At 41.4% G+C, this 14,137-nt stretch overlaps 1 protein-coding gene across 1 annotated transcript; it reads right to left on the bottom strand.

The window, feature by feature from the left end:
* Window positions 1-1,630: 1,630 nt before the first annotated feature.
* Window positions 1,631-13,369, bottom strand: LOC110522175 (transmembrane protein 200A). The gene is made up of 2 exons (XM_021600336.2): window positions 11,897-13,369; window positions 1,631-4,905 (listed from the first exon to the last, which is right to left on the bottom strand). The coding sequence occupies exon 2, from the start codon at window positions 4,883-4,885 to the stop codon at window positions 3,383-3,385; it is 1,503 nt and encodes a 500-aa protein (XP_021456011.2). The 5' UTR covers window positions 4,886-4,905; window positions 11,897-13,369; the 3' UTR covers window positions 1,631-3,382.
* Window positions 13,370-14,137: the final 768 nt, after the last annotated feature.

Here is a 14,137-nt window from a genome sequence, read left to right as displayed (position 1 = left end):
TATCTGTAACCTTTTTCTGTTTAGGATGAGTATCGGAGCGGGAGTTGTGTGGACAGTAGCCTATACAGTGCCTTGCGAAAGTATTCGGCCCCCTTGAACTTTGCGACCTTTGGCCACATTTCAGGCTTCAAACATAAAGATATAAAACTGTATTTTTTTGTGAAGAATCAACAACAAGTGGGACACAATCATGAAGTGGAACGACATTTATTGGATATTTCAAATTTTTTTAACAAATCAAAAACTGAAAAATTGGGCGTGCAAAATTATTCAGCCCCTTTACTTTCAGTGCAGCAAACTCTCTCCAGAAGTTCAGTGAGGATCTCTGAATGATCCAATGTTGACCTAAATGACTAATGATGATAAATACAATCCACCTGTGTGTAATCAAGTCTCCGTATAAATGCACCTGCACTGTGATAGTCTCAGAGGTCCGTTAAAAGCGCAGAGAGCATCATGAAGAACAAGGAACACACCAGGCAGGTCCGAGATACTGTTGTGAAGAAGTTTAAAGCCGGATTTGGATACAAAAAGATTTCCCAAGCTTTAAACATCCCAAGGAGCACTGTGCAAGCGATAATATTGAAATGGAAGGAGTATCAGACCACTGCAAATCTACCAAGACCTGGCCGTCCCTCTAAACTTTCAGCTCATACAAGGAGAAGACTGATCAGAGATGCAGCCAAGAGGCCCATGATCACTCTGGATGAACTGCAGAGATCTACAGCTGAGGTGGGAGACTCTGTCCATAGGACAACAATCAGTCGTATATTGCACAAATCTGGCCTTTATGGAAGAGTGGCAAGAAGAAAGCCATTTCTTAAAGATATCCATAAAAAGTGTCGTTTAAAGCTTGCCACAAGCCACCTGGGAGACACACCAAACATGTGGAAGAAGGTGCTCTGGTCAGATGAAACCAAAATTGAACTTTTTGGCAACAATGCAAAACGTTATGTTTGGCGTAAAAGCAACACAGCTGAACACACCATCCCCACTGTCAAACATGGTGGTGGCAGCATCATGGTTTGGGCCTGCTTTTCTTCAGCAGGGACAGGGAAGATGGTTAAAATTGATGGGAAGATGGATGGAGCCAAATACAGGACCATTCTGGAAGAAAACCTGATGGAGTCTGCAAAAGACCTGAGACTGGGACGGAGATTTGTCTTCCAACAAGACAATGATCCAAAACATAAAGCAAAATCTACAATGGAATGGTTCAAAAATAAACATATCCAGGTGTTAGAATGGCCAAGTCAAAGTCCAGACCTGAATCCAATCAAGAATCTGTGGAAAGAACTGAAAACTGCTGTTCACAAATGCTCTCCATCCAACCTCACTGAGCTCGAGCTGTTTTGCAAGGAGGAATGGGAAAAAAATTCAGTCTCTCGATGTGCAAAACTGATGACATACCCCAAGCGACTTACAGCTGTAATCGCAGCAAAAGGTGGCGCTACAAAGTATTAACTTAAGGGGGCTGAATAATTTTGCACGCCCAATTTTTCACTTTTTGATTTGTTAAAAAAGTTTGAAATATCCAATAAATGTCGTTCCACTTCACGATTGTGTCTCACTTGTTGTTGATTCTTCACAAAAAAATACAGTTTTATATCTTTATGTTTGAAGCCTGAAATGTGGCAAAATGACGCAAAGTTCAAGGGGGCCGAATACTTTCGCAAGGCACTGTATATGCCACGATATTCTATACAAATGTACAAAATCAAAGCAAGAGATACTCTTTATTACTTTGCATGAAGTAACATTCACTACTTAAGAACATCAGAGGATTAGCCAATGCTTCATCCATATCCCACTGGGCACAGACAATTCAATGTCTATTCCACGTTGGTTCGACATAATTTCATTGAAATTACATGGAAACAACGTTGATTTAACCAGTATGTGCTCAATGGGATGATATTACCTTATTATTTTAGAAGTGGCTTATGGGAAGATGATATATTGTGAATAGTCTACCCATGCTTAAAAGAGCATAGCAATAACAGACCAAATCGGCAAGGCAGAGGGTGTATTGTTGAAGACTATGAGAGGCGGATTGGAATTCACGCCACTCCACCTGTCCAAAATAGACTTGCACCCAGACATCCAATGTTTCATTGATTGCTGTTTTCACAAAATACCACCTCTTACAGATAACAAATAGGGGACACAAAAATATTCAATCAAATGTCTTTCTAATTGCAGTCAGATAGACATTTCAGCAAAAGAAAACATGGAAAATATATCAAATCCTGAACATGCACACGGCACAGTTTCTCCTGTTCGTATTGACAATGTGCAAACCTTGTTTCAATATGAGGCTTCCTGGAAGTCACACACATCTTGGTTCACTCCCCCTCCAGATGGAACCATCTTATGAGACTCCTCTCTACTCTGGCAGCTCCCAATTCGGTACTTCCAGATCTCCTATTGTTCAACATGGGAATGCTATTTACTTCCTTGCTTCCAAAGATAAAATATTTTCCCTTCACAACCGATTCAAAGTTTGTGGGGCGAGAAAGCAATGTTAGGAGAATTTCTCAGTTCATTCACTTTCAGAATTCAAGAGACTAAATGAATATCAGACAAACAGATGCGAGCAGAAATACTCTGTACTGTTTATAGTATTGACTCTATCTTTGTGTTTAAAATACATCTACTAAGGCAAGGTTAAATACTTTTCTGTGAACACATAGCACATTTCCAAGGCTGGGGAGAACAAAATAGTATAGGCTATCATCAAAGACAAATGTTACTCATTGAAAAGCTTAATTTTATTCTGAGTAAATTGTAAATTTTACACCTTTTTCCTTAAAAAAATAGCAGTGTGTGTTGAGAACAATTACATTATTAAAAGCTCCATAGCAAAATATCTAAACAACTCTTGTACGTACACTGACCGGTTTGAACAAAAAGTACAGCGTGTTGCAACAACACAAAGACTGGAAATGTGACAAGAAAAACAAACCACAAGTTAATGGTGTAGGTTTCTGTACTTCTAAGTTCACTTTAAACCTAATTTGAAAAAAGTTTATGAATTGATTTGTGCTGCAAATATCTCACACACGTAACACAGCCACTCTTTCTTTAGACTGCAAACAGACGGACTACCTGAGAGCTCCATCCCAAAACAACATGTGATCACACTTACAATTTACTAAGCAACACTGAGAGTGAACAGCTAGAATTGTATTGCAGAATGATCTTGTCACACAAACAAACACATTGTTAGATTTAGGTCCAAGTAGTGGGCTTCATATAGCCTGGACCCAGATGTGTTTGTGCTTTCTTGCCAACTCATATGGTCCTCATCAGGTGGCAATGACCGTAGGAGTTGGCAAGACGGCACAAACACGTCTGAGACCAGGTTTTGTAAGAGTTCCATTTAAAACCTGGTCTCAGAGCTCCCTCGTTTCATAGTGTTGTTCATGAACTGCTTATCGTGTTCAAAGCTGAGGTTATTGTGAGACCTGGAGATCATGAGCAGTTTCTCTTTCTTGGTGTAATCCTGCTTGACTGCTACCTGGGGCAACTGCAGTCTGTCCATAGGATCCTCCTTGTTCTCCAGCTTCATGTAGCCTTTACTATTGCTGCGGTCCAGCCGGGGCCAGCTGGGATGTTTCCTCTGCTCTGGCTTCACTGTTAGGGTGGTGGGCCTTCGATCCAGGTCCAGAGACTTAGAGTGAGAAGAAAGCATGTGGAGGGAGTTGTTAGAGCCGAAGTCCTTGCGGGCAGTCCCGGGGGACAGGTACCTCCCACTGGCAGAGCCTGGGGACAGAGAGCTATGAGAGGACGAGAAGGAGTGGGACTCTGTGGCTGAGTTACTCCTGAGGAGCATGACGTCGGGAGGTTTGTAGGCTTTGGCAATGTCTGCCGGAACAGGCACAGCCAGGGACTCCACAGAGGGGGGTCGGGACCTAACCCGAATGTGCTCCAGGTCCTCTGTGATGTTGTCCATGTCAGGCTCGTCGATCACACAGTTGTTGAGCTTGATAACGGGCAGGGTGAAAGCGCTGATCGAGGACGAGACGATTGACCTGGTCTGGCATCTCTTGGGGAAGCTGCTCCTCTCGTCCCTGTGGCGGCTGCCCTCATGCTGCAGACCAAAGATGGAGCCAGAGCGCTCTCTGTAGAGTGAAGGCAGGAGACCATGCCCCCCTTTGGCCTCATTGAGAAGGCCCTCCTCGTCCTCCGTAGAGCTGGCCCTGCGAGACACCCTCACATTGTTCCCCATGCTGGGGAACCCTAGCAGGGTGTTAGCAGCAAGCTTGGAGGCACACTGGTTCTCATAGGTCCTGACCTCATGCTCCCCATAAGAGCCGGAGTAGGCCCCATTCATGTACTTGTGCTCTTTGATCCTCAGGCTGTGGATGTCGATGACGGTGGAGTACATGTCTCTCATGTGGATCACCTTGGTCTCCCGGTCCCTGTTTTCGTGCAGGATGGCATTGGCACAGATGAAGATGAAGATACCGATACCCATGGTGAAGGGGCCCAGCATCTTCATCTTCTCAGAGTGCAGGTGCTGCTCAAAGAACTGGGCCAGTGTACCACTTTCCTCCCGGGTCACCCTGGTGTCGTTGGTGGATAGCTTGGCGTTGGCCGCTACGAGATCCTCTCTGTGTGGCCAGTAGCCCAGCACGGCCATGGCGATGCCCATCAGCAGGATCAATACACCCAGGATGAGGAAGAACCCAGAGGCAGAGTAGAGGCGGATCTTTCCCCTGACCACCACTACGTCGGCTCTGGGTTTACGCTTGGCCCTCCTCTTCTCCTGGGCCTCTCCTGGGGCTGGGGACTGGATGGGCAGATGGTGTTGGGAGCGGGCCGAGTCCTGCCTCTTCAGTGCAGCAAGGTGGCCCGTAATCACTCCACCAGCTGAAATCATCACTACCGCTGTCCACGGCCCTGTAAAGACAAACAGAGAAGGGGAGTGAGACGCATCTGGTATGTTTACTGATGTCTCTTCTCTAGTTGCTGGGTTGCTGGCACTGTCCTCCTGGCATTCCCATGGTGGGAGGCAGAGCAACCATAACCTTTGGGGGCGTCATCAAGCTGGGAACAGCATCTGCAGAAACTGCTCTTATGCTTGCTTTGGTAATTAAGAATGATGACAATTATGTTCTAATATGAATTCTAGTCACAGCCCATAGGCAACAATTAATCTGGCAATCTGGTGTTTGCCCTCTTTGTTTTTTTCTTGCTAAAAGAAAGGAGAGCCTTTTTGGAAGCCAAAATGATGATTGAAAGGGCAAATTGCATTGTGTTTGTGAGCGAATTAATACAGATTTAGCTGTGATATAGCACTTTACATTTACACATGTCCCCTGCCTTTTCCACTCCAGCTGTTTGTATCTCTCTCATATATCTGTCACTCTGTCTCTCTTCCTCTCTTACACACACCACAGACAAGCACACACAGATGCTCTTTTCCAAATGACTCCATCTATTTGTCATCTCAGGAGGAACATCTCATTTCCTAGTAAAAGGGTTTAAAGAAATATAAGAGGCCGTTACTTAGTCCCTATGATCTTAAACGGATCTTAAATTTAAAAGTATAGAATTAGTTATGGCAGTCTATTGATGGAGATGACTCACAAGGGACCTTGAAATATATACATTTTACAGTAAAATAGAGCCTCAGCTAACACAAGCAGCACTGGTCAGTACTAATCAGTACTCAACCGTACTGACTACCATACACCATCCTATTTCAACATTTGCCAATGAACCATGACAATCAATTTATGAGAGAAATATGCTATCTTTTTAGGAACGGTAATCTCATCAGTGTTTCCAATAAAACCCCTTCAAAAGTACCAACAACCAGGTTGAAGGCAGGAGAGGTGCAGATACATGGTGCTTCACCAAGAGGTGTGTGGAGTGAATCCTCAACATCCTCTCTCTGTCAGCGTGAACAACAGGGGGTACTGTAGTGTGGACAGGTTGTCATGTTTACACACAAAAAAAATCTCAGTGTCCGAGGAGCACACTCTCGCTCTATAGGGAATATTTACACCACCAGTCAGAAGTTTTAGAACACCTACTCATTCAAGGGTTTTTCTTTATTTTTTTTTTACTATTTTCTACATTGTATAATAGTGAAGACATCAAAACTATGAAATAACACATATGGAATAATGTCGTAACTAAAAAAAGTGTTAAACAAATCAAAATATATTTGATATTCTTCAAATAGCCACCCTTTGCCTTGATGACAGCTTTGCACACTCTGTTACATTGCAAAAAACGGTAACTGTAATCCGTACATTACCAGCATCAATATTGTTATCAGATTACAGATACTTTTGAAAAACTAGATGAAAGGATGCTCAATGACATTCAAATCAGCATTGACCATTTTTATCCATGTTTTTACCACCTGAGCGAGGCTAACCACAAGTCCGAGACCACTATGATGACACACCAAATGTTTTTTTATTATTAATGAATTAATTTAACCTTTTTTTAAACTAGGGAGGTCAGTTAAGAACAAATTCTTATTTACATAAAAGGCCTACCCCGACCAAACCCTACCCCAGACGACTTTGGGCCAATTGTGCGCCGCCCTATGGGACTCCCAATCACGGCCGGTTGTGATACAGCCTGAGACGCAGTGCCTTAGACCGCTACACCACTCGGGGGCCTTGATAGATCGCGGGAAAAGAGCAGGAATAGGCTTTTGTAGGCTACAGTCCGAGCTATGTCTTCTAATGGTGGGGCTGCTGTCGACATCTAAAGATTATCCAACTTGAATAAACACCTGTAGGTAAGGATGACAGCAGCGATGTAGTTTACGGCGATATGGATATCACTTAATATTTATATTTACATAGCGCATTGATGTGAGTCACACTCCTACTCTCTCATTTAGCTATTTGCGCCTAACGCATTGGGGTTGTTGCGGAGGGCTGTTCACAAATCTAAATGTGTATTTGAACCCAATAATGGTTGAATTCGAGAAGTTTAACCTGCCTATCAATCATTGTTTTTGAAACCAGTGGACAGCCAGTGAAAAATGTGCTCTTGCAAAAGCTGCATAGTGCGGATTCAAGCCTATGGAATAAAAGTGGGGCTTTTATTGCTCAATCTAATTCATGCTGATAAAAAATAAAATCCATAGGTCTAATGGACACATGCTCAACCTTGCACACTTTTGATAGACTTAAAGGGGCAATCTGTAGTTGCTACATCTATTTTTGTATTTACACAGTTGAAGTCGAAAGTTTAAATACACGTTAGTGAAATACATTTAAACTCAGTTTTTCACAAATCCTGACATTTAATCCTAGCAAAGATTCCCAGTCTTAGGTCAGTTAGGATCACCACTTTATTTTAAGAATGTGAAATGTCAGAATAATAGTAGAGAGAATTATTTATTTCAGCTTTTATTTATTTCATCACAATTCCAGTGAGTCAGAAGTTTACATACACTAAGTTGACTGTGCCTTTAAACAGATTGGAAAATTCCAGAAAATGATGTCATGGCTTTAGAAGCTTCTGATAGGCTAATTGACATCATTTGAGTCAGTTGGAGGTCTACCTGTGGATGTTTTTCAAGGCCTACCTTCAAAGAGTGCCTCTGTGCTTGACATCATGGGAGAATCAAAAGAAATCATCCAAGACCTCAGAAAAAAACATTGTAGACCTCCACAAGCCTGGTTCATCCTTGGGAGCAATTTCCAAATGCCTGAAGGTACCACGTTCATCTGTACAAACAATAGTAAGTATAAACACCATGGGACTACGCAGCCATCATACCACTCAGGAAGGAGACGCGTTCCGTCTCCTAGAGATGAACGTACTTTGGTGCGAAAAGTGCAAATCAACCCAGAACAACAGCAAAGGACCTTGTGAAGATGCTGGAGGAAACAGGTACAAAAGTATCTATATCCACAGTAAAAACGAGTCCTATATCGACATAACCTGAAAGGCCGCTCAGCAAGGAAGAAGCCACTGCTCCAAAACCACCATTAAAAAGCCAGACTACGGTTTGCAACTGCACATGGGGACAAAGATTGTACTTTTTGGAGAAATGTACTCTTGTCTGATGAAACAAAAATAGAACTGTTTGGCCATAATGATCATCGTTATGTTTGGAGGAAAAAGGGGGAAGCTTGCAAGCCGAAGAACACCATCCCAACCGTGAAGCACGGGGGTGGCAGCATCATGTTGTGGGGGTGCTTTGCTGCAGAAGGGACTGGTGCACTTCACAAAATAGATGGCATCATGAAAGAGGAAAAGTATGTGGCTATAGTGAAGCAACATCTCAAGACATTTAGTCAGGAAGTTAAAGCTTGGTCGCAAATGGGTCTTCCAAATGGACAATGACCCCAAGCATACTTCCAAAGTTGTAGCAAAATGGCTTAAGGACAACAAAGTCAAGGTATTGGAGTGGCCATCACAAAGCCCTGACCTCAATCCTCTAGAAAATTTGTGGGCAGAACTGAAAAAGCATGTGCGAGCAAGGAGGCCTATGAACCTGACTCAGTTACACCTGCTCTGTCAGGAGAAATGAGCCAAAACTCACCCAATTTATTGTGGGAAGCTTGTGGAAGGCTACCCAAAATGTTTGACCCAAGTTAAACAATTTAAAGGCAATGCTACCAAATACTAATTGAGTGTATGTAAACGTCTGACCCACTGGGAATGTGATGAAAGAAATAAAAGCTGAAAGAAATAATTCTCTCTACTATTATTCTGACATTTCACATTCTTAAAATAAAGTGGTGATCCGAACTGACCTAAGGCAGAGAATTTTTACTAGGATTAAATGTCAGGAATTTTGAAAAACTGAGTTTAAATGTATTTCGCTAAGGTTTATGCAAACTTCCGACTACCGTTCAAAAGTTTGGGATCACTTAGAAATGCCCTTGTTTTTGAAAGAAAACCACATCTGTTGTAATTAAAATAACATCAAATTGATCAGAATAACAGTGTAGACATTGTTAATGTTGTAAATGACTGTTGTACCTGGAAACGGCTCATTTTTTATATCTACATAGGCGTACAGAGGCCCATTATCAGCAACCATCACTCCTGTGTTCCAATGGCACGTTGTGTTAGCTAATCCAAGTTTATAATTTTAAAAGACGAATTGATCATTAGAAAACCCTTTGGAATTATGTTAGCACAGCTGAAAACTATTGAGCTGTTTAAAGAAGCAATAAAACTGGCCTTCTTTAGACTAGTTGAGTATCTGGAGCATCAGCATTTGTGGGTTACATTACAGGCTCATTGTAAACATTGTAAATGTAAACAAACACTGTATAGCCTCATAACATGGTTAAAACAAAACCATTTATATCACGGATGGTCAGTCCTTGCATCCATAGCTTTTTCCTTTAATCTGTGAGTGGTTACATTTCTCCAGGCCCATCCCTCAGCTTTTTTACCAAAATTGTTTTATCTGTGGATTTGCCCTTTAAACAGCTGCATACTATCAAGATATCAAAGTGTCACCAACAAAAACGTTAAGAAAAGGCCTATAGCAAATGCAGCATATGACATTAATTTCTCACATGTAAATAGCACTTCTCAGTAGTGCTCAAAGCATGCCATTCCATGAGCGCAGCATTTATTGTTCAACTGGAATCAATGAGCCCAATCAGTCCTCCATGACAACAAAATCACAAATAGCAGAGTAGGGCTGGCTAATATGTCCTTAATTTTGGGGTCATGCTCAGGTAAAACAATTTAGCTGATCTATCCTTCTATATTTCCACGTCTTATTCTTGAAGATCAAAGGGTATAACATTTATTGGAATGACTGGAATTCTGATATACTTTTGTTTTTAATGTAAAGATATAATTTAATCATATTATTATATTATATTATATGTAATAGAAAGCGATGGGTTGGAAGAAGCCTACATAACTTTAACATCCATAAATGTAACATCCAAATATGGCCAGCTATGTAAACTTTAACATTGATTTATCCTGCAATAGATGTTGTTCAATTGGTAACATACATGTTAGTCTTCTCTAATGCCTCTTAGGGGGAAAGTAATCTCAAAGTAACGGAATGTAATCAGATTACGTTACTGAGTTTGGGTAATCCAAAACGTACTTTATTTGATAACAATTTTGGACAGGTAACTAGTAACTGTAACAGATTACATTTAGAAAATAACCTACCAACCCTGCATCTGAGTACATCCCTCAAGGCACTTCCTTAGTAGTTTAAGGTCACTGCACATGATTGCATGGTGAAAATACTAGATGGATCTACAAAATGTGTTATTCCCATTGCAGACAGAGAGGAGACTCTTGGGTGGATGCATGACAGTTGTATGACCCACTTCTCTGACTGCACCCATCCCCCACCCACCCAGTACCCCCCACCCCCCCCCCCCCACCCAGCATTAGGTCTGAGAGCAGGTGTGGGTGGTGTAGCCTTTTGATGTCGACTTATCTAAAGTTCACCATGAAATACCAGGATGAGGAGAGAGAGAGGAGCAGTGGGCGGCAGGGGGTGGATATATCAATAAATCGGAGAGTGCAGTTCCTGTTGACTTTCTTTTCTTCTTTTTAACGATGTGTTTGGAACATAGAACATTGCTCGAATGCCACATGTTTTTTTTTGCAAAGGACACACAGGAAATCTAATAAGAGTAGGACACCCCATGAGAATCATAAACGTAAAAAAAAATATTCTGTCAGAGATAAAACAGAATAGATGAAAAACAGACAATAATATGTCAGGGTGTCAGTGAATATACATGTCTGTTCAGTGTTGAAAACCAAATCTAGTCTTCCCAGATTGTAATGTGTCAAACTTGACATGAGTTTAAATGATCAGATAATGCAAAATGTTGAAGGAAAATTGCATATAATCAAAAAATTCCCTTGCTGCTTTGGCAAATGATTTATTGACAGCAGCCATAGCAGATGAGATGAGGAGGATTGTGGTCAGGGCATTATTGGTGTGATCAAGGGGGCAGCCTGGTCTCATAGACTAGACGTAACATAGTAAATGTACATCTGTGACGCTAAAATTAGTTTGATATGTTTGGTATGGTTACATAAGACAGATGGTTACGTAAGTCAACCATTCCCATAACCCTAACCTTAACCTAACTCCTAACCTTAACCCCTAACCTTAACATCTAGCCTAGATAACGTTAGCATTAGCCACCTAGCTAACATTAACCACAACATATTGTTATTCATAACATATCATATAAAATGGATGATACCACATGAAACATAACATATCACTCTAATTTGAGTGTCTCGGATTTACCTGTACTATGTTACATCTACCCATGAGTCCAGGTTGAAGTGGGAGGTGTTGTTCCAGACGCTGCATAATGTCTGGATTAGTGAGAGGGTGAGTGAGTGAGAGAGAGAGAGCCGTGTCAGTAACTTCTAGACGGGCGCGTGTGTGCAGTGTGTGGGTGGGCGGTGTAATGGTACCGCTGGTTCCAAGAAAATGAATAATTTGCACAGTAATGCAATAAACAATAATATAATCAATCACTGCATGTGCACGTGTAGAGGATACAGTATGTGAAAACCTACAAACACCAGATCAATAGAACATTTGCTGCTATGTTCCCATTCTCATTTTCAAACAAAATGCCTGCAGGGTAAATTGTTTAAAACAGATATGATGCAATGATAAAAACAGCCTGTGATGAAACGATGGGAATGAATTTTGAATTCACCAGAATAAAATAAAAAAAATTGAGAGATCAAAGTGGTGAGAAGGATAGAAATGATATTTGATACGAGCGCAGCTCCATGAGACGACCCAGTCAATGGGATTCGATAGATAAAAACATGTTTAAATAAAGGTTCAAATAGAACCATGTAAATAATCGTTATTTTAATACAGAAAATGCCATCGAGGACAACACATTTTTTCTTGAAGAATAATGTAATTGTTTCTTACCTGTAAAATATGGTGCTTCTTTCTAGCTGGTGTTATTTGCCCATTACGCATGGAAAATGATAACGCAAGCCATGTTTCTCGACACTCGTGGTTGGCTTGCTAAGTCCGTTTGTATTCCCATTACATTTATAATCGAGTGCCGATACGAAAAAGAATAAACTTCCAAAGAGAAAAGATTTCATTGTTTCGCTCCATTTCCAAAACGCGCACCTGGACTGTTGGCTACACGTCTGTACTAACTGTTCCAAGCTGCGCAAGGCGCAGAGAATGTCTACTATTGTTTTACTGTCAACCGTCTCAACTTTTTGTCACTAAAGATCCGGTGATCCACACACAGTCGACTATAACCAATCAAATACGTGTTCTGTTTAGCCTACTAACTTTAAAGTATTCACATCTGGGGACAAAGCTCTGTGAATTCTTTTGGAGTTATACCAAGACGCCTTATCATGTCCACTTTCTATTCCTCCATGGAATGGTAGCTTGTAAAAAGGCTCTCTCCACCAGCTGGCTTCAGTTCGGAATAATGCATTTATTTGGGATGTAGACCAGGAAAAGCATTGTACTCCCACAGTGAGTAGAAAAAAACAAGAAAAAGCTTATTTGAATAATTTATGCGTGGAGAAGTCAAGCATCTGAATACAATATTACCATAATAGTTTACAGTGTCCCCAATGCAAAGACAATAATTGATGCAAATATCGATAACACATAGTAATCTAAGCTCCCTGCATGTTGCTTTCAATCTAGAGATGCAAATGATTGAGTTAACCAAATCCTTTGATGATGACCATTTAAGAATGCAATCATTTATAATGTCTCCATAACACAGACATAATAGCCTATATAGCCACTGAATCAAGATTAAACTCATTCCCTGTTCCTACTGCCTACATGCTGTGATGAGCAAGCACACTCGGAGTAAACAACCAACTGTAGCTTATTGTAGCAGGAGCAATTAAAGGGTTAAAAGCCCAGAGATCTATATCGAAATGTTGCAGATGTTTGAGTCTGTCATTTCCTGTGTTTATGCAATGCAAGTCTGGCTCAACTGGATACCAAAAAAAAAAAACATATTCACTCGGGGCTTCGAGAGAGCTAGGGCTTAAAGTGTACGTGGCTGGGTTTTTATAATCATTTCTCCACTGTGATACTGCCTAAATGTTCTCATTTGAAATGGGACTAACCAAACTTCTAGTATTGTTAGGTTCCACTTCAGCCTTTGGGGTTGAGGGGCTGAGAAAGGAGTTTAAAGAGGGGCTACGCCTATTCTGTCTCCCAACCCCTCTGGTCCTTGTTTGGAATTCTCAGGGTTTGTCAAATGGGGAGATTGACAGCATTGTTAAGATGGCGCCGAAGAGAATGTCTGACGTTTTACATGCCCGTAACAAATTGTGCTATTTTGTTTTTTTTGCATTGTTTGTAACTTATTTTGTACATAATGGTGCTGCTACCGTCTCTTATGACTGAAATAACTTCTGGACAACAGAACTGGGATTAGTCACCACAAACTGGAGGAATCTTTTTCCTTTAATGAGTCCGACGAGAAAGATATACTGCTCTCCTGGGAACAGGCCCAGATCGGAGAAAAGACGGAGGAAAGGAGGACTCAGATCAAGCTGTCTTTTGAGAATCCATAGGCGAGTGAATAAACTCCCACTGCCATCAATTCTACTTGCTAACATGCGATCATTGGAAAAATAAAACTGATGATCTACGATTATGATTATCCTACCAATAGGATATTAAAAACTGCCATATCTTATGTTTCTTCAAGTCGTGGCTGAACGACGACACGGATAATATAGAGCTGTAGGGATTTTCAATGCACCGGCAGAACAGAGAAGCTACGTCTGGTAAGACGAGGGATGGGGGTGTGTGTCTTTTTGTCAATAACAGCTGGTACCCAATGTCTAATATTAAAGAAGTCTCGAGGTATTGCTTGCCTGAGGTAGAGTACCTTATGATAAGCTGTAGACCACACTATCTACCAAGAGAGTTCTCATCTATATTATTCGTAGCCGTCTATTTACCACCACAGACCGATGCTGGCACGAAGACCGCACTCAACCAACTCTATAAGGCCATAAGCAAACAAGCTTAGCCAGTAGACGCTCTCCTAGTGGCCGGTGACTTTAATGCAGGCAAACTTAAATCAGTTTTACCCAATTTTTACCAGCACGTCACATGTGCAACCAGAGGGAAAAAACTCCAGACCACCTTTACTCCACACACAGAGAG

The sequence above is a fragment of the Oncorhynchus mykiss genome, chromosome 4, assembly GCF_013265735.2.
Source record: "Oncorhynchus mykiss isolate Arlee chromosome 4, USDA_OmykA_1.1, whole genome shotgun sequence".
In the NCBI taxonomy this organism is placed as follows: Eukaryota; Metazoa; Chordata; class Actinopteri; order Salmoniformes; family Salmonidae; genus Oncorhynchus; species Oncorhynchus mykiss.
The sequence above is the reverse complement of the archived record's forward strand: the minus strand, read 5'-3'. Positions and strand labels throughout refer to the sequence as shown.

What these genes read in the sequence shown, in the direction of transcription:
- LOC110522175 (XM_021600336.2), bottom strand. Translation starts at nt 4,885, where the DNA reads ATGATTTCAGCTGGTGGAGTGATTACGGGCCACCTTGCTGCACTGAAG.